This window comes from Odontomachus brunneus, unplaced genomic scaffold, assembly GCF_010583005.1.
Source record: "Odontomachus brunneus isolate Ranch 3 - 2012 unplaced genomic scaffold, Obru_v1 Obru_scaffold_005, whole genome shotgun sequence".
In the NCBI taxonomy this organism is placed as follows: Eukaryota; Metazoa; Arthropoda; class Insecta; order Hymenoptera; family Formicidae; genus Odontomachus; species Odontomachus brunneus.
In genome coordinates, this window is record NW_022639455.1 from 2818302 (window position 1) to 2838657 (window position 20356).

Here is a 20356-nt window from a genome sequence, read left to right on the forward strand (position 1 = left end):
CTCTCTCTCTCTCTCTCTCTCTCTCTTTCTCTCCGCCCAAAAAACGTATGATTAGCCAAATTTCTGGTGAAATATAGACGAGTCAGAAAATTCCGGTTGTAGTTGCTAGAATTCTATTCAAATTAACCAGAAATCTTCTTCAACCGGAATTTCGAGTTTTCTCTCCAAACTTTTTTTTTTTAACATATTTATTTATTTAAATCTAGATTATTTCATTTAAATAGAATAAACAGTTGCTTTCACGAAGAGCTAAGGTTCACTTAAGATATTAAGAAAATGTATATTTTCTTATTCAAAAAATATTTTATATTATATAAAATATATAATATATATTTTATATAAAATATATAATTTTATAATATATATTTTATATAAAATAGATAATTTTATAATATATATTTTATATAAAATAGATAATTTTATATTATATAAGTAAATATTTTGCTGATACCGTAAATAAATATCTATTATTAGATATTTTTTCTCTTAGATTATATGTGAAAAAAAGGAATATACATTATATAAATTCCTAATGTGCTATTATTCGAAAAAAAAAAAAAAAAAACAGATCTCCGGCGACGATGGCGGCCACTGCGTATGGTACGGGGAATGTTTCTTGGATAACTTTCACAAGAAGAACTGTCTGTACAATGGACCGGCGAAGCCACTGGAGTCCGAAGGGCAGAAATTGCTGGCTAAGTATTGTCCACACTTGTTGGTGGACAACGGCAAAGGAATCAACACCTGCTGCGACGTGAAACAACTCAAGACGTTAGACACGAACATAAACCTTGCGGCGGGCTTTCTCATGAGATGCCCTAACTGTTTAGATAATTTAGTAAAGCATATTTGTGATTTCACATGTGCTGTTAACCAAAGCAAGTTTATGAATGTTACGGATACGGCTAAAGTGGATGGTAATTACTTGCACTTTGTCTTATTACTTGAATTAAGATCTCTGGCTCCTCATTGAGACATTCTTGACTGTGTCAGAAGCGAAAAAATATACGCAAAAAGTTCTTACAAATGATAATACGATCAAACAAACTTGTAGAATAGTTTGAACTTTTGTTTAAACTTTCTTTTTGTTCGAACAATCAATAAGTAATTGTAAAATTAATATAATATACAATTTTCCTCTTTAACCTATCATCTTTCATGATCATTTATCACGTTCATTTTATTGTTATTTACTGATAGAGTAGAAGAGAAATATTTCGAGGACTATTTTACAGGTCTGTTCGATCGATTATAAATGTCATTTTGTAAAAATACTTTATTCCAATGTATTTCACAAGAATTTTAACTTTCTCACACTTCTGACGCCATAAATCGAGATGGCCGTGGCGAGGAATCAGAAGCCTTAAACCCAATTTACAATATTCTTTTTGTTTTCTGTTTTTTGTTCTTTGCCTTTTTCTGACTTAAGACTTAAGCCTGATCTACAATATGCTCTTTGCATTTTGTTTCTTATCTTCTGCCTTTTTCTGGCTTAAAGCTTAAGGTTTGAGTCAGAAAGAGATAAAGAGAAAGAAGCAAGAAGCAAAGAGCATATTGTAGATCAGGTTTTAAGATTTGAGAAAGAGATAAAGAGAAAAAACGGAAAGCAAAGAGTGCACTTAGATTAAACTTTTAACATAGGAAAAATTTATTGTTTTCACAATTAGCATTTCGATGCGCCTGTACATATTTTACATAATTTTATGTATCTCTTTGCAGATAACGAATACATTAACGGAGTGGAAGTGTACATAACAAATAGGTATTTGGAAGGAACATTTAATTCGTGCAATAAAGTGTCCACGCCGAGCACAGGATTACTAGCATTGGATCTGATGTGCGGCGATTGGGGGGCGAGTAGGTGCACCGCGCTGAAATGGTTCCACTTTATGGGCGACGCGGCGAACAATATGTACGTGCCGTTCCAGATCACGTATGTGAACACGGACGTACCCGTCAAGTCGTTCGAGCCGTTGGATCCACAAATCACATCGTGCAGCAAGCCGCTAAACGTGAGTAATTGTTCTTCTAAAGAGCCGCGCACACAGTACTCATGTGCCCTAAAAATGTCACATGTGAGTACCTGGGTGCTCTCGTAAGACTATTAGATTCATTAACGACATGAAGCCTTCAATAAACACGCGCGTCTAGCCGACTTTCTCTCTCTTTTTCTTTGATACGTGAAGAGAGAATCTCTGCTCTGTAAAACAAGTTTTGCTATTGATAGACGCTATTAACGAGTTTTTAACAAAATCATAGATTTGAATTTTGAATTATTCCTAATGATAATTATGTAATTTCGTGTAGCATTGTGTGTGCAACGATATGCGTCAGTAAAAAAAACAGACAATAAGGAAGTGAATGGAAGATCGCGTGTGCAATATTTCATATTCAAATCTACGTGGACGTCACGGAGGAGATACAACACATGGACTTCGCGCTTGAATATCATGCCTCTCGATGACACTCTTTATCATCGAGAAATTTCATATTATGTTCTGTGCTAGTAACAACAAGACGTAACAAGATGTAATGACGGACGTAATACATGACTGTTAATTATGTAATGTTACTCATTCGCGAAGATTACGGATTTATTTCCTATCAGATGGATCACTGGAACTTAGCTGTATCTACAACTTATCTTTTATATATATATATATATATATATATATATATATATATATATGTATATATATGTATATATGTATATATGTATGTATATGTATGATGTATGTATGTATGTATGTAAAAGATTACGTGTAAAACGTGTTAAAAACAGTATAAGTCGGATCAGAAAACTAATAGATTTAATTGTTACTTATTTTATAGAAACATATTCCAGCTTGTAGCTGCGTCGATTGCGAACAGAGTTGTCCTGTACCACCGCCGCCGCCTCCACTGCCACAGCCGTTCTTGATACTTGGATATGATGGCTACGAAGTAGTGATGACGGTTATTTTCGTATGCGGCTCTTGTCTCTTTCTCCTGTTGGTGATGTGTTTCAGTCAGAGGAAGCGTATAGGTAAGAAATTTAGTTTGTGTTGTACTACATCGAAGGCACATACACACTTTTGCGTAAAGCGAAAAACAGAGAAGTAAGATCCTTGCTAAATTTTCCTATGGCACAAATTACAGAAACGGGAAATGCAGTGTGCATTTTTCGATCTTGTTTTTTTGTTTTTTGATTCACTATGTCTTGTACAGTTTATTCTTGATAATTTGTTGGATACGTTAGTAACTAATTTTATTTCATTCGTGTGACTATTATTAATCTTATACATAATTTGTAAAATAAGTGGGGAGAGGATGAAGATGTAATTAGTCGATCACCATGTCATTAATCTTTTCCTTTTTTGTGCATAATTTCTTATTGCTACTTGTCCTTTGGTTGCGGTCAAATCCTTACTCTGCACTTATTTTACTCTATTTAAATCGCCAAAAAGTACATATAACATTGGGAACATTGAAGAAAGGAAACATTATTTTTGTGAGAAATAATGGGAAAACGTATCTTAATAGTACAGTGACTACTTAACATACGTAATCGTACAATGTGTCGTACATTTGCATTTGCAAATGGAGTATATAATATTTATATTCAAAACTATGTAGAAATTACAGCATATAATATTGCTCTATAATTCCTAATTCCAAGATTGTTTGAAAATTGGTCCCACGGTGATTAATATTGCATTCTCACATTGGATGTACTTTGGATTGGATCAGCTTATTGAATGCTCGATATATAATATGTAACAAATTAGTTTTTCTCAATAAGTTATTAATATGATTATTAACATTCTGCACTAACTCCTTAGTTATCTTTGTCATTTCATGAACTAAGACATGCGTAACTCTACATAGTTTCGATCCTAATGAGTGTAAGTTAATAACTTTTCGTTTCTGTAGGGATTATCTCTTTTTATCATTACGTTAACTACTTAATACATTTTTAATTAGCAAATGATTTGTATAGCAAATGTAACGAATATAATAACGACTATAAGTTGGTATGTATGGTGTGCGTGTATGTATAGTCGCACGAGGGGAGGAGGTAGGAAGACAGGTGGGTAGACGGTTAGCTGCCGGGTTACATCACCCAGGAGATGGTGCTCGTATTGCCCTCGCCGCTGACCAAGAAGACAGCCCACTTCAATCTAAGCGTTCTAGTAGGTTCTCCCGATTCTAAAACTATAATCGATGTCTATCACTGTCACCGTTGTTATTCATCCTTCTCGTTTATTGTCTTTTCGTTGCTTTATCGCTTTCTCGTTTTAATTTAGCCCCGCCGATTCATCCCCTTCGGAGATCATCCTCGGCGCATGAGATCAGTCTCTTCTGATTACTTGCACTTAGGTTTATGATTATGTCTTTTTTATCTTGCAACTGACAATGCAATTTTTGTATATTACGTATTATAACCTTTGCAATACTGCATTCACTATAAATTATAATGATTAACTGCTCGATGGCATTCAAAACAAATACTTAAGAGCGGCACTTGACCAGAGGTTGTGTGCACAATCGCTAACAAAAAAATTGATAAATAACATGTGCTTGAGATTACATATTAAACTAATGTATTACGCTGCGTAATAATCTCTCATCGGAGTGTGCATGAAGTGACGCTCTTTCTTTCAAATAGGTGACATTAAAAAAAAGAGTTCCGAATTTTGGATGAAGGAGTATATATAATTTTTATGCTGTTTTAATTAGAAAATTATGTATATTCTTCCTGCTCACAAAAATTGTGTTGTGTAAGTCTCTTGTTTCAATCTTTCATGCTATCTCAGGTTTTGCATGTTTGATATGTTACATGACTGCTAGACTCTACTTTAAATAATTAAAAGTAGAATGTGTCATTTTAATAAAGCTTAATGAAGGAAGAAATCCTCGTGATAGCATTGGAGGCCGTTTACGTAAGTAAGTGAGATGACAGTAAATGTTTTATATTCAGTAATATGATACGTCGTGTACATTACGAGATATTCAAGTAAAAGGTGTAGATCTAAATTTGCTGGACATTGTGTCCAGCAAATATTGTTGTTAATTGAACGGAACCTCTAATGTTGTTGAGAAAGAATTTCTTAGAATATTGATATGTAAATAATTGGATAGTTGTAGTTGTTATAAATTCATATGTCCCCGATATTAAGCATTATTTCATACTTTAATAAGATTATTGTTTCTGATGATTAAGAATTATCAAGACAGTCTACGTTAATTTCGTAAATATCATTTATTCTAAAAGTCAGTGTGCTTTTTTCTAATAGATCTTTTTAAGTCTGCCTTAGCAAATCTGTAACTTGTGTAATGTTGTCGTATCACTTGTAGTTTATAAATTGTTAGTTATTTGCAGCATTGTACTCAAGATCGTGCCGTGATGCTTGATCGGTCGTACGAATCGAATAGAATTTGTTATACTTCCTGTTATAAACGTTTTTAGGTGTTATATCTACGGATGATATACCAAGCGGATTCGACGAAGAACAGTCTACTTTCATCGAAAAGCTGGGCGCAGGCACGGATAAATTATTGCAGAAATTCTTCTGTAAATGGGGCACGAGTAAGTTAAAATGCCGCTTTGTATACATTATAAAACTACTTTTACGTAATATCATAAATTCTCTTGAATACAACACTTCTCTCTGCGAACTGCTTCTCTGACACGCCACTGTTTCTTTGCAGTTTGCGCTTCTCGACCTTGGGCAATACTTTTCCTCGGCTTCCTACTAATTGTCGGCCTGGGACATGGTATTAAATACATGCACGTGACAACAGATCCTGTGGAATTGTGGGCGTCGCCAAATTCTCGGTCGCGTGTCGAAAAAGAATATTTCGACCAGCACTTTGAGCCTTTCTATCGAAACGAACAGATCATTATAACTTCTACTGGCTTGCCGAATGTAAGTATCAACTGTCAAAGTATGTTATTTTTCTTGATGTAAAGAGAGAGGATAGTTACATAAAAAGAGAGGATAGAGACATAAAAATGCTAAATGATTTATTCTTGTTATCGGTACTACATATAAGTCGATATTGATTGATGACAGATTTTGCATAACACGAGCAATGGTCCTATCGTCTTTGGTCCTGTGTTCAATGACACCTTCCTGAAAGTAATACATGAACTGCAAGAAGAAATTAAGAACATAAGTACTCCTAATAACTACACATTAGCCGACATATGCTTCGCTCCTCTGTCTGGACCGTTTACCGGTCCAAAGACAGTATCGCAGTGTGTTATCCAGAGTATCTGGGGTTATTGGCAAGATAATTTGTCAACGTTCGAGTGGATAGAATATGATGGCAATTATACGGTGAACTATTTGGATCACTTCCGAGCTTGTTCACAGTAAGTAGTTGTAGGTAAAAATGAAGCATTTACTTGATATATTTGTATTAATCGTCGCATGTTACTTTCTCCAGGAATGCTTATAATCCTTCTTGTCTCGGTCTTTACGGCGGTCCAGTGGAACCGGCGATCGCGGTAGGCGGATTCTTAACTCCGGGTCAAGATCTTCATAATCCGCCATACGAAAAGGCCACCGCTATCATTATTACCATCCTTGTCAACAATTACCACAATAAAGCCAAATTGCTACCCGCTATGGAGTGGGAAGAAAGGTGAGTTCACTTTTTATCAGTCAAAAAATTCGACTCGAATGAGATCGTATCGTTCATCGCACACTTCGTCTATATCCAGCTTCATCAACTTCATGAAGAATTGGACGGCAACGAAGAAACCGGCGTACATGGACGTAGCGTTCACGTCTGAACGCTCGATTGAAGACGAGCTGAATCGCGAATCTCAATCGGATGTTCTGACTATCCTCGTATCGTATGTTATCATGTTTGCGTACATCGCGATTTCACTCGGCCAAATTAGAACCTGCGGCCGACTTTTGGTGAGTATCTACCTCACACAGCATTCGTTCGTTTTGCGTTTTTCAACGTATTTTTCACTTACGATGTGATCAATGTTTCAGTATGACTCCAAGATCACTCTGGGGCTCGGAGGTGTACTCATAGTGTTGGCGTCCGTGATTTGCTCGGTCGGATTATTCGGCTTCATCGGAGTACCGGCTACGCTCATCATCATTGAAGTTATTCCTTTCTTGGTATTAGCGGTTGGCGTGGATAACATCTTTATCCTTGTTCAAACTCATCAGAGGGAAGGCAGACGTCCAAATGAGTCGATACCGGAACACATCGGTCGCACATTGGGTCAAGTTGGACCCAGCATGTTACTCACCAGCGTATCAGAAAGCTGTTGCTTCTTCCTTGGTATGTATCGACGTAATATAGCAAAGTATTTAAATTGAAACGAATAGTTACTCGTACATACGAATGAGTTGCTTTTTCTAATTGATGTCTTTGTTGCTTTGCAGGTAGTCTGTCCGATATGCCTGCAGTGAAGGCATTCGCTCTCTATGCTGGAATGGCATTATTAGTAGACTTCATATTGCAAATTACATGTTTTGTCAGTCTCTTGTCGCTTGATACGATTCGACAAGCGGTACGTTGTACAAAGTGAAAGTAAATTTACACATTAGGAACCAAAATCTCTAATAATAATTAAGCTTATTACATTTTGGTATAAAAATTTAATATGTTTCATATGCGTGATTTCAGAGCAACAGGTTAGACGTCTGTTGCTTCATCCGTGGTTCCAAGAAAGATAACGGAGAAGAAGTGGTAGACGGAATATTGTACAAAATTTTTAAGGTGGCGTACGTCCCATTGTTGTTGAAGAAGTGGGTTCGCGCGGTCGTGATGATCGTGTTCTTTGGTTGGCTCTGTAGTAGTATCGCCGTGGTACCACATATCGAAATCGGCCTAGATCAAGAGCTCTCTATGCCCGAGGATAGTTATGTGCTCAAATATTTCAAGGTACACGGATTTACCATCAACACACACGTGTTTGAGCACAAATTATAAAATACTAAAACCGTCTGCGTTTTTTTTTTTTCAGTTCTTAAACAATTATTTGTCGATCGGACCGCCGATGTATTTCGTCGTTAAGGATGGCCTAAATTATTCAGACGTGAGAACGCAGAATTTAGTGTGCGGTGGACAATATTGCAACAGCGACTCGATATCGACGCAAATCTTCATCGCGTCCAAACAATCAAATATGTGCGTTACAGCCAGAAAAATCCAGAGCAGTTTCGCGAACAATGCACGCGCATATAATTTTAAGTGGCTCGCATATTCAAATCTTACCGAGAGCATTTAGTTTTATCTTTTTGTTCTCAGGTCGTACATAGCTAAACCTGCTTCGTCGTGGTTGGACGATTATATCGATTGGTCAAGTTTACCCAAATGCTGCGCATTTTTTCCTGGGAATTATTCATACTGTCCACATAGTCATTTACGTACGTAAGTTATTTAAATACGTATAATTTATCGTGATCAATAGGTATAAATCGATAACAGTGATGAGAGAAGTATCACAGTAAAACTCTAACTCTACGAGAATTGCCTTAGATCTTTTTCTAAAAAATTCGATACTAATTAATATTGCTAGAAGATCAATGAAATATGAAACTATGATACGTGGATGAGTATACGATATTTCATCTTTTGAGAAATGTACTATCGATAAAGTTGCGTAGGAAAATTATGAAAAACCAAATTATAATATTGATGAAATTCTATTGGAAAATGATGAACTATAATTTTATCGTACTTCATGATACTTTTATGCCATCAGACGTTATGCTCGTTATCTTAATTGAATTTGCTCCTTTTTTGACAGAAATGAAAACTTGCAACGCTTGCAACATTGCACTGGATGAGTACAAGAGGCCTGTGCCCACTGAATTCAACAAATATGTGTCGTATTTCCTAGAAGACAATCCCGACGATACTTGCGCAAAAGGTGGTCACGCGGCCTACGCGCACGGTGTGAATTACGTTACGGATCCTCAGACGGAAATGTCGACGGTAGGCGCTTCATATTTTATGGCTTATCACACTATCCTGAAGACATCGGCGGATTATTACGAGTCCATGAGAGCGGCTAGAACTGTGGCGGCGAACATCACAGACATGCTCAATTGCAACACGAGAAACCTCGGTCAAAACATTACGATGGAAGTGTTCCCCTACAGTGTTTTCTACGTATTTTACGAACAGTATCTAACCATGTGGCCTGACACGCTACAGAGCATTGGAATTTCATTGCTCGCTATATTCGTGGTCACTTTCCTGTTAATGGGCCTGGATATCTTCTCTTCGTTGGTCGTTTTGATCACGATCACGATGATCGTCGTCAATATCGGTGGCCTCATGTATTGGTGGCATATAACTCTGAACGCGGTGTCTCTGGTGAACCTAGTTATGGTAAATAAACTTTTATAAGTACTGCTTGATATTAATAATATCGTTACATTTGTTCTTAGTTACATTTTCTTTGTTGAGTAAGGAGCAAATATATGTTAATACTAGGGAGAGGGAGAGAGGGGAAGAGAAAGGTATCAACTGTAGAAGATGTAGCTTCAAAGGATGATACCATTAGAAAATTCTTTGTACTAATTAATTTTTTTCGTTATAGGCGGTCGGTATAGCTGTCGAGTTTTGCAGTCATCTAGTGCACTCCTTCTCGGTGTCAGTTCAAACAACTAGAGTAGACAGAGTTGCAGACGCGTTGACGAACATGGGAAGCTCTGTATTCAGTGGTATCACGCTAACGAAATTCGGCGGCATTATAGTTCTCGGCTTCGCGAAAAGTCAAATTTTCCAGGTTAGTCTTTGTTTCTGCGTCAATACGATGATACAGTATAATACAACATACAAAAATACTGTGATCATCTTGATCTCGATTTCTCGAATTATCGCGATTAAAATGTACAAATTTAGTCTTACTGCATCTAAAAACTGTTGATTAATAATTCCTTTATTTTTCACATTTTGAATTTGTTTAGAATTTTTTAATTTATAATTATTACACAATAGAGCAATACGATAGATTTTTCTCTTTATAAACATATCAGAAAATCGACAATCTGCTGTGTTTATCTAATTCTGTCAAGCAACATTACACTTAAACAAGCGATGTTCTTGCAGGTGTTTTACTTTAGGATGTATTTGGGCATTGTACTGTTCGGAGCAGCGCATGGTCTCATCTTTTTACCAGTATTGCTAAGTTATATAGGTAAGGAAACACTGTTTTAAATGGTTTTAAATGGTTTTTTTCTTTCTGACACATTAATCAGGAATATCAGTAAAGTTTATATTACATTCCTTGGTGACGCAAATCTTTTTCGAATCCACATCTATCATGCTGTCGTTCAGTTTTAATTTTTTGAAACTTATAACCCGTACACACATACACACGTTACAATAAACATTGCAAGGAAAGTATGATAATACAGGATTTATATAAAATAGTATGTACAAACTTCTCAGATCACAAATTGTCTCATATTGGATTTATGTTTATTCTATAGCGAACTAATGTTTCATTAACGCTTTGTATCGCATAAAACATTTTTTGTACAACTTTAAGTTTTACCGTAGAATAAATAGGGGCATGCTTGAGACAACAGGATTACAACAGGATCGCATTTTAGATGCTTAACAAGAACAAAGAAATTACATGATTTCTTTCTTCTTAAAAAACACCAGTGTTATGTTAATCGAGGTCTTATTTTCATATCCCTACAAGCGCACACCACAAACGTGCGGAAAAGTATTCTCGATATACCTTTCTCACGTACAATGCAAGCAGCTTTTATAAATTTGGCGAGAACCGCATAGTGCGATAATAATTTACGTTCGGATGTTTTCACGCCAAAACTTACCTGCTAGTACGCCTACGCTTAGCTTATCTTCACTAGAGGGATCAGTTATATAAAACGCGATTGTGTGTAACTGGCGTCATGGCTGCTGGTGATTCTAGGCTCACCCATGAACAGAGAGAAGTTGGCCAATCACAAGAGAGCGTTGCGTGGCAACCTGGACAACGTGCAAGAGACGTCTTTGAATCATCGTGTAAGCAAACACAATTCTCCTCCCACACCCACCACAACCACACCTACGTTCAAAGTGCTCGAATGTGACAGATAGGTATGCAGAGCATTTGAATTTCAAAGTAAAAAAAAAGAAAACACTCGTATTGTAACGTGTGGTAAAGTCTCACCTGGCATTTCTTTTATATCTCCAAAGTGTATAATACTATCCACGTGCTATTCCTGCTACACACGATGTACATAGATTAAATTGTTCGTACGACGTTATCGAAATTGTACTTAACATTATTGTCATGATGTGTGGTATTCGTCGATGCATCCAGAAAGTGCAATTTTCTTTAATGTAAGACACCGAATTTTTTTTCCATTTATATACTAATAATAATTATAGTTCATTTTTATATTTATATGATTACCTTTTCTCTAACGAAAGACTATTTGTACTCAAGCATATTTGTTAGAAGAGAGAAATTACTTGGTTTTTGCAGTAATATTGGGTGGGTTTGTGAGATCAGAATTGATAAAATTATGGAAATATAAAAATATACAATTGCACTTTTTGAATGCATTAATGTGGTGTTCCTTGACTGTTGGAAATTGCATTTTATGAAGTTCTCATTGAAGTGTAAGTTCAGTTGTTTGGAAATATGCTTTTATATTATTTTTATTTACTTATGACTTGCATTTTTATCTCTATGTAAATGAATGAGATTGGAAGCAGCGTATTTATTAAATTCAGCTAAATAAGATAAAATTAAATAGGAAAACACTGCATTAATGTATACGAGGATGTCATACCAACAAAGCAAAAATACAAATAATAATGGTAACGGTAAATTAAAGTGTTATTTAAATTACTGTCCGAGACCGGATTAAAAATCTGGTTAATTTATATAATTTATAATAGCTTCCATTAAATTAATCATATTATTCTAAAACTGAGTTAATTATAAAGACAGCGATTTTCTCGCGATACAGTCATACACTTCATTTCTCATATATGCAATATGCAATATACTACTTATTTCTAGTAGATGTGCATAAATACACAGATTGTATAAAGTGTTTGTTAGCTTGTACATTGGCTCAATAGTAGCTATTAATTGGCCGTTAAGATTTCTCTAGCGATATCGATTTATCTAAAATCTGCACTTGAAATCTTGATCATCTTGATGAGCATAATTGGATAGAAAAGCTTGATAGAAATTCGCTTTTGTATGTGTGCAGTGTTATTACCGTACACGCTATTATTTCGTTAGTATTTTTTTTATCCTTTTCTGCTTGTCTGTGTGTTCTCGTCATTACATGGGTGGACAGATAAGATACGTTGCATTATCTGACATATTTCCCAGATGACTGTACATACGCCTAATGTTTAATTATAATCATTACGCGTATATCTATTACAACATATGAGAAATTTCCGGGATCGCAAACTCTCTTCGGTGATCAATAGCAGATACTTCGTTGAAAATTCCGACAAGTCTCGAGAAAACACAGATCTCTTGTATGCTGCTATAAACTTGTCGATGGTATAACAGGGATATGGAAACATAAAGAAATATAATCACTGGTGGAGAGAAATTTGTAGAACACGTAGAATTATCTTATATCACAATTACATTCTATTTTGTTCCGCGACATGTTTCAAAATTCCACATTGAAGCTTATATATACTCGTAGTTTCCAACTAACCACATAACATCATATGTTTTCAATATCTCATTTGCATTTTTATTTCTGTGTCTAACAAGATATTCACTTATATTGATAAGAGATATATATTGGCTATAATGCGTCCTAAGGAATAAATTGTAATTGATTAGTTTAGTTTTATATGATTAAATAATTTAATCATTACAATTAAATCATTTAATCATTATAATTTAATGATTGATTAATTTTATTGCAATAATTAAATATATCGTTAAAAATTTCTTCCATTGCATGGAAGAAATTTTTATATAATCCATGGTTCGATGGAATATTGGATTCAATTTTGCGAACGCAAACATAGTTTTATCATATGAGAAATATTGTGTTCCGTGTTGTTGGCTTGTAAATTGTAAGCTAAAAGAATATTCTGAATGTAGAAACAGTGCTGTACAAACAATACATTAAGACAGTTGCTCGTTTCTATTGATGTATATACGACCAAGCATGCTGTAGAAATAACCAAGTCGCGAGAATGACTATATTCGAATGTGCTCATATAATTGATTCTTTATGTCTGTTTTCAGGCGTGATGTCGCGCCGAGGGCGTAGACAAGCCCGCGAACTTACGAGCGGGCCCAGAAGTGAAACTAGGCGTCACCAATGTGACGAGCCGGATTCTCCTCTACTCCAAGACGACAACCGTCAACGCCCGACCACTTCCTACGCCAGTGTGAACTCCATCGATGCGACTGATCACCACGCTGTATTGTTCTAAAGCCGATAAATCGAATCGTCATTCGTCGGACTTTCATGTCGGACGTAATCTTTTGTACTTAGAAAGACTGAAGAAGAAGAAGCTGATTATCTAACATAAGCATCAATAGTGTGTTTTTTAACTGTCTGACCCCGCGGCTTGTGAAGTCGCGGGAGAGCTGCAACGAGCTCTCAGATATTCACAGAGATACTATAGAAAGTTTCACACGTATTATGTGTCCACCAAATTTTAAGAGAGAGACTGGTGAAAGATGTCCATCTACGTTCATATCTGGTATATTATTTTTAGCGACAAAAAAATTTATTTTATATAGTTGCGTAGACGTTTGTTGTCTTTAGCGTATTTATTTCGGGCAGTTTTTTTTTTTTTAATTATTAATAGCGTTAATTGTCACAGACTGCATATTTCAAATGAAATATCGTATAATCGTGGGTGGTCAATCAAATGACCGGTTTTAGGTGGTATAATAATTTAATTAGGACAAGGAATTCGCGTTTTTCTTATAGCCGTTCGCAATCACGTTGGTACGTAGATTGTGATACATACGTAACAAAATACGTGCGACGGACATAAAATGCATTTTCTTGTTTCTAACGTGAATGCATTTTTTTCATTGTGAGGCAGATCCTTCTTTCTGATATTGATATCCAGTTATTGCTGATAATTTTAGACGTTCTATGAGTGTGACGTCGAGATATGGGCACAATAGAGCTTGATGCAGACGGATGTGAATTCATACATCGTGTACGCGATTCCATTTTACGCGCGATTCGAAAGTACTAGAATCCTTAGTGACGCGCGTTTACACTCTCTGACATTAACGCGACGTGCACGCTACGACAGAAATTTATTGAGTGAATCTAATATTTTCATTTCTTTTTTAATAATAATTTAGGAACAAAATATATAAATACTACACGCTTTTTAATTTTTATATCTATTTCAATTTACTGGATATCCAAACACTTCGACAGCAAGTCAGATATTTTTTGTTACATCAAGCGGCAAGCATTATTTTAACGTTGTGTTATAATCGCGTAATCGTCGCGTTAAACGCGCCCGTCTGCGTCGAACTTTTTCGAACCACTCGTGATCATTCATATTAATCTCATGGGAGATAAAACACATCAAGTTATCCGTGACTGAGAGATAAATACGACATCGATACAAATGTTCTTTCTTCAAAATTAAGAAAAAGTTCTTATTAGTCCGGGCGATATTTTTTTTAATCGCCTGTAGCATGTCGCGTGTGATGCGTATTTGAAATTTGTGTAGGAAAGGAAAGAAAACTTCGCACTTATGCCGTCCACAAATGAAATATATTAAAAAAACGAAGAAAAAAGTGATGAACGAAACACGTAGAATCAATCGTGGCTAGGGATGTTGTGATACTACTGGTATCATTTTTCTTTAAATACCTGGTATTTTCTTTCGATATACGTATGCTATATCAGCATTACTTTGTTTCATTTTTTCATTTTTTTTTAAATTACATGCCAAGAATTATTGCAGTATATGTGGACAGAAACAATATATGCACAAAATAATATTCGTGATTGATTCAGCATACTTGTAAAAATATTCAGATGCTTCCTTTTTATTTCAACGCTCAATAAATTGCTGAAAATTAATCTAACTTGCAAGTTACATTAATACGTTTTAAATCTATCTTCTAATTTCTGTTATATTAGTTATTTATTGATTGTTGAAGTAAAAGGATGTTAGGACATTTTTATAGATATGCGGAGTCGATCAGATGTTATTTTGTGTATATTATTTTATTTCTGCGTATACCGTAATTTTTAACATACGATTATTCGTTTCTGATGTCATCATACAAAGGCAGTCATAGCGAAAATACAAGAGCTTTAACGCATCCTTTTTAAGATTTTTAAATTACAAACCGTAGAAGTCTAGTGCGAAAGATAGAAGTTTATATCATATTATTTGTAGACGTACGAAATCCTTAAAAGTAGTTTGCAAGATCAACACTCTTCCCTGAATTTTATATGAATCAATCAATTTATTCGTACTTCAGCATACAGCCAAAAAGTAAGAAATTAGTTTATATAATATCATAACTTACGCATCCTTCCCACGTATACATCTATACTATTGTTCATCTCTATCTATATCTTCTAACTCTCTGATTTTTATATTTTTTCTAATTTTAAGCGTTTTTAAGTTTCGATATCAGTATCGATATCTCGATATTTTTGCCCTATATCGATACTCTTTATTACATACCATATAGCGAATTCGGTAGCTTGCACTAGTGCGCGTTAAGACTTCTTTACAGTAATTTTTATATTTAAGATCGTGTCTTAAATACATATTTAAGAACATTTTAGCTAATAAAATGATTCGTACGAATATTGTACATATCATATTACTGATTAAAAATATTTGAGAATTTATTTAAGACAATCTTTAAATATAATAACATACTATGAACAAGCCTTAGTGCGCACTAGTGCAAGCAACCCAATTCGCTAATAGACTTATATACCACACTGCACGGCCTGTAGAGAGGAGTGAAGCCAAGATGAAAGAACAGATATATATATGTGGAGTAAGTATGTTAGACAAGGAACGCCTTATTACACATATATAAATCTGTATATATCTCTCTTTCCATCTTGGCTCTCCTCTCCACAGGCCGCGCAGTCTAGTATATATATATATATATATATATATATATATATATATGTAATATATATATATATATATATATATATTAGATACCAGTTTCAAAATGAGTATCGATACTTTCACGGTATCACAATATCCTTAATTGTGAGTAATAATATCGATGATGAATCGATGATCGATCTGTATATTTGCTAGTAAAAATGATATCTATATCAGGATCCAGGCTTTCGAGTCTCACGTTAAATTTTCTTCACAAAATATGTAGGAGGCGTCAGTATTGTCGATTATATATCAGCATATGTTTTGTTTATTCTTTAACACGCTCCATGCCATGCATGTACTACATGCTGAATTTTCCATTCAGGCCGTTTAATATTTTCAGAAAAAAATATTATCATAAAGTATTTTATATGATTAATACATGATTATGCATAGAATGGTTTTCACATCGTATATCATTGGCGGTACACGCGATGTAACATTTATTTACATACGGCCTATTATCTTTTAAATCTTTTAAATCTTAAATTAATCTTTTAATCTTTACTTAGAATTTACTTTACTTAGAATAATACTTTTAAATCTTAGATTTATTATAAAATATACGTTTCTAGGTATAATAATATTCGTATAATAAACGCGTCAACGTGGTGGATTATTCGTGATACACACGGTCTGAATGGAAAGTTGTGTAAAAACGGTTTGGCATGTGTTAAGTGAATATTGTTTCGCAAGTTAAGCAAGTACTAAAAAAATCTCGCATATTTCTTATGGAAAAGTATATGAATATTTGTTCATAAAAATGTAAAGTAATGAGGGCCTATAAGAGCTAAGCGCTAGGAGAATGTGCGCGAAAACGAAGCAAAAATGAACATATCTCTAAAAGATTTTCCTTTTTATCGATCCCCTACACGCTCCCGAAGTTTTGATATTTAAATTCGGGACACCTTATGTGTATATATATATAAAATAATATATTTTAATTAATATATATTAATTATATATATTAATTATATTAAATATTTGTTCCTTTTGTGGTTAGTTTTGTCGCAGAATCCCGGATATATAATTGATATGTTCATAACACATGTGCATCAAATGGAACAGATTATTGCAATAGGGTGCTTTTTTTCATCATTATATTTCCCGCATCTAAATATTTTTCTTTGCTTCGTAATCATATCTCATCGTATCTTTAATTTCCTTGACTCATTTAAGTTGTAATAATTTTCTCTTATTCTGTTCGTTATTATGACTAAAACATGTCGTTCCTCCCTATAGTTCTTTCGTTAAAAAATTTCATGGAAAATTTTTTTTCTTTCCATGTCCTATTTCACAATGCTGCGGTCGATGCAATGATTAATTTGCTTCTTTACCTCGTAAACTGATGTATGGATCCTCCACAAGACAATGATAATAATACAATTGTATAATATATAATTTATATATGTACTTATAATTCTTAATCCAGAAGAACCTGTAGTAAGTTTATTCACACCTAATTTATTATATTTTTCATTTTTAAGCACTGGTTGTTGTAACAAAAGATCGAGAAAAGTCGAGGTAAACTTGATTCTCCCTTATATATGTTTTGTTCCGTAAATTTATTTTTATTTTCTTTTTATGTACTTCCCTTAAATATATCCATGTATGGTACTCATTGGGCACAAAAGAACATATCAGATTATTTGAAAGAGATACGGCAGACACTTAGATTCTATGATTTCAGAGCTCCATATTTCTTTACTCCTTGATTTTCTGTAGTGACAATGGAGGTATTTATTATCAGAATTATAAAAAGTACAATACTATTTCCGGACAAATGGATAATTGGAACAATTTGAAATCGGTGTCACTTTTCCATAAGAAACGTGTGGAGTTTTTTTCGATGTATGAAGTATTACATGGTGGCTATGCAAAGAGATATTTCGCGCTCCCATATTATTAGCTTATTAATTGCTGAGAAATCTTCGCGAAACTCGGTTATAATTATTTACTTCAACCAAGACGGAGAAAGATGTAGCGTTAAGTAATTGTGTTAAGAATTGGATTTGCGATAAAATAAGTGAAAATGTCAAAGGGACTAAATGTGAATTTTTTTTGTTCAATCAATCGCTTTATGGAGCGTTGTTCGTTACGTTAGGCTTGAACAGTTGAAACTATTGTAAGAAATTTTTGCACTGATATCGGTGAGCGATGTGTCCATTTAAGATTGTACTGTAGTTCCGGACCTTGGCAGTCATTGGTTAAAGCATGCATAGGAATATTAGGAAGCAGTGAGTCCCGGGGCAATCTGGCATAGACAGAGGTTGGGAACGAGACATAAGCGTTTGCATCGTAGTCGTGGACGCAAAGTAAGACAGAGAAAAAAAGTATATATATATAAGTCGTGAGAAAACTATTGTATGGATGTGAAAAGTCGCGAGAGAAAGAAATATAGAAAGATAATTGAATCTTAGTCCTCGGACGGAAAGGTCGAGGTAAACGGGACCTCAGCCTGACATTTAAGCTTATGTGTATGCGGTGTATGTACAATTAATCATTATTTTTTGTGGAAGTTGTTTGCCAAAATATCTGTCTTACTCTAAGATAGAAAACGTGCTAGCGAGCTAACTTTAGCCAACTTCGGTAAGCTTCAACTGGCTATACCGATAAGCTACACGTGCAATAGTGGCCAAGTGGTGAGAAGTCCCCACGATCTGGCATCTCTGCATACGCCGTCCGCTAACAGCTTCATGTAACTTTTGGTATCCTTTTCTTTAGTACTCTCTCCTCAACCAAAACACACTTTCTCAAAAAAATAATATATTGGGGCCAACTTCACACCTTTCCCTTTGTGTTTCACCACTTTTCCGAGTTTTACCATCTTTCTTTCCGAGGATTAAAATATATACACTTTAATTACGGTACACGATTTTTTAATCCTTTATATGGCAAAATTCCTTGGACTAATATTTCTATCTTTTTTTTTCACGTTTCATGTTTGGCTTCGTTGAAGTATTAATCAATGAAGGCATGCGTTTCTTTCTTCAGATTGGTATCGTGTATGTAATACACGTGCAGATGCGTAAGAAAGAAAGAGAAACAACAGTGGATCATTCATACGTTAGGTATTTTGTAAGTTCGTATAAGCAAGAACGCCGTAAACGATGTAAGTTTAGTTTATTGGCTGGCAGAAATGTGTGTGTTCGATATGATATAAGCGATATCTAATTTCGCTAAATACTTACAGAGCGAGACGTTTAATATGCGTTAAGTACCGCACACAGTTGGGATCAAATAAAATTTCATATTTCAGAAAAGGCTGCATTTCGAAATTTAAACCTTTTTTTTTTTTTAATGAAAACTAGTGAAATTTAGAACAACTTTGTCGAATTAGAATTTTGTCTTTTGCTTTTCTTCTTCCGAAGTCAGACATAAAGAAATTAGATTTATAGAAATTTGTGTCAATCAATTTCGACAGATGCGAAAGCTGAACGTGTTAAAGAGCAACTAATAACTTTTATGTTTGAAGACAAAGAATATCTCCGAGTAAAAAAGTATATGCAAAAAAGTATACAGGGATTAAAAGACCAAGTACATTGTAGCGTTTCTTGAAGTCAGAAGATGATTGAGTCAGATGCAGACTGCGGACCACAAAGTGCTAATTCGGCTTTTTGCTAGAAAATAAAATAAAACTGGATGTGATGTGGGTATTCTTTTGAATTTAAAAATTACAGAACTTCACCAAGCGCGCCTCTTGACAGACAAATCCGAGCTGGTAACGATATATCCATGTTCGACTGAGCCGGTAGGCAATGCGTGTCGACTTCATTCGAGAGCGATCGATGAAGTGTCGATTCTCAAGCGTAAAAGATTCATATTCGCGGTGATGTGCGTTTTAAACGACTCGCTCTACATTAATGCCGATTCGTTCGAAGTATATATAATTGACGTTTTTCGATTTATACCGCACCGTGTATATACACTATTATGGCGAACTGCATATCAATAGAAGCTTGGGTATAAAGTAATGAAGTATATCGGTGAACAGATGTAGACGTTAAAGTGACTCAACGTAATGACGGATATGACATAAGTAAAAGCCAAGGAAAATTAGAAAAAGGAGCCCGAAGAAGCATCCGAAAAATAATGCGCTGAGCTGTGTTGTCATGTGAATACGAATAAATTTTCTCCTGTTTGTACCATACGAAACCGCAATGTGTGTGTATGTGTGTATGCGCGCGCCACTCTGTTCCGTTTATATATATATATATATATATATATATATATATATATATATATATATATATAT

At 34.7% G+C, this 20356-nt stretch overlaps 1 protein-coding gene across 4 annotated transcripts in view; it reads left to right on the top strand.

Moving 5' to 3' along the window:
- Positions 1 to 20251, top strand: part of LOC116850635 (NPC intracellular cholesterol transporter 1) — a 24763-nt gene extending 4512 nt beyond the window's left edge. The window contains exons 2-20 of one of the 4 annotated variants that reach the window (XM_032829161.1): positions 569 to 917; positions 1720 to 2012; positions 2833 to 3025; positions 4041 to 4172; positions 5450 to 5569; positions 5692 to 5909; positions 6057 to 6358; positions 6433 to 6630; positions 6710 to 6911; positions 6993 to 7290; positions 7395 to 7522; positions 7639 to 7896; positions 7979 to 8142; positions 8263 to 8381; positions 8765 to 9351; positions 9563 to 9751; positions 10075 to 10162; positions 10910 to 11001; positions 13220 to 13368. In XM_032829161.1, coding sequence (XP_032685052.1) covers positions 569 to 917; positions 1720 to 2012; positions 2833 to 3025; positions 4041 to 4172; positions 5450 to 5569; positions 5692 to 5909; positions 6057 to 6358; positions 6433 to 6630; positions 6710 to 6911; positions 6993 to 7290; positions 7395 to 7522; positions 7639 to 7896; positions 7979 to 8142; positions 8263 to 8381; positions 8765 to 9351; positions 9563 to 9751; positions 10075 to 10162; positions 10910 to 11001; positions 13220 to 13225 — 3936 coding nt within the window. In that variant the 3' untranslated portion in view covers positions 13226 to 13368. Of the gene's footprint in view, positions 1 to 568; positions 918 to 1719; positions 2013 to 2832; positions 3026 to 4040; positions 4173 to 5449; positions 5570 to 5691; positions 5910 to 6056; positions 6359 to 6432; positions 6631 to 6709; positions 6912 to 6992; positions 7291 to 7394; positions 7523 to 7638; positions 7897 to 7978; positions 8143 to 8262; positions 8382 to 8764; positions 9352 to 9562; positions 9752 to 10074; positions 10163 to 10909; positions 11077 to 13219 lie in introns of all 4 variants that reach the window. The other 3 variants (XM_032829154.1, XM_032829146.1, XM_032829171.1) reach the window with 3 other exon arrangements.
- The last annotated feature ends 105 nt before the right edge of the window (positions 20252 to 20356 follow it).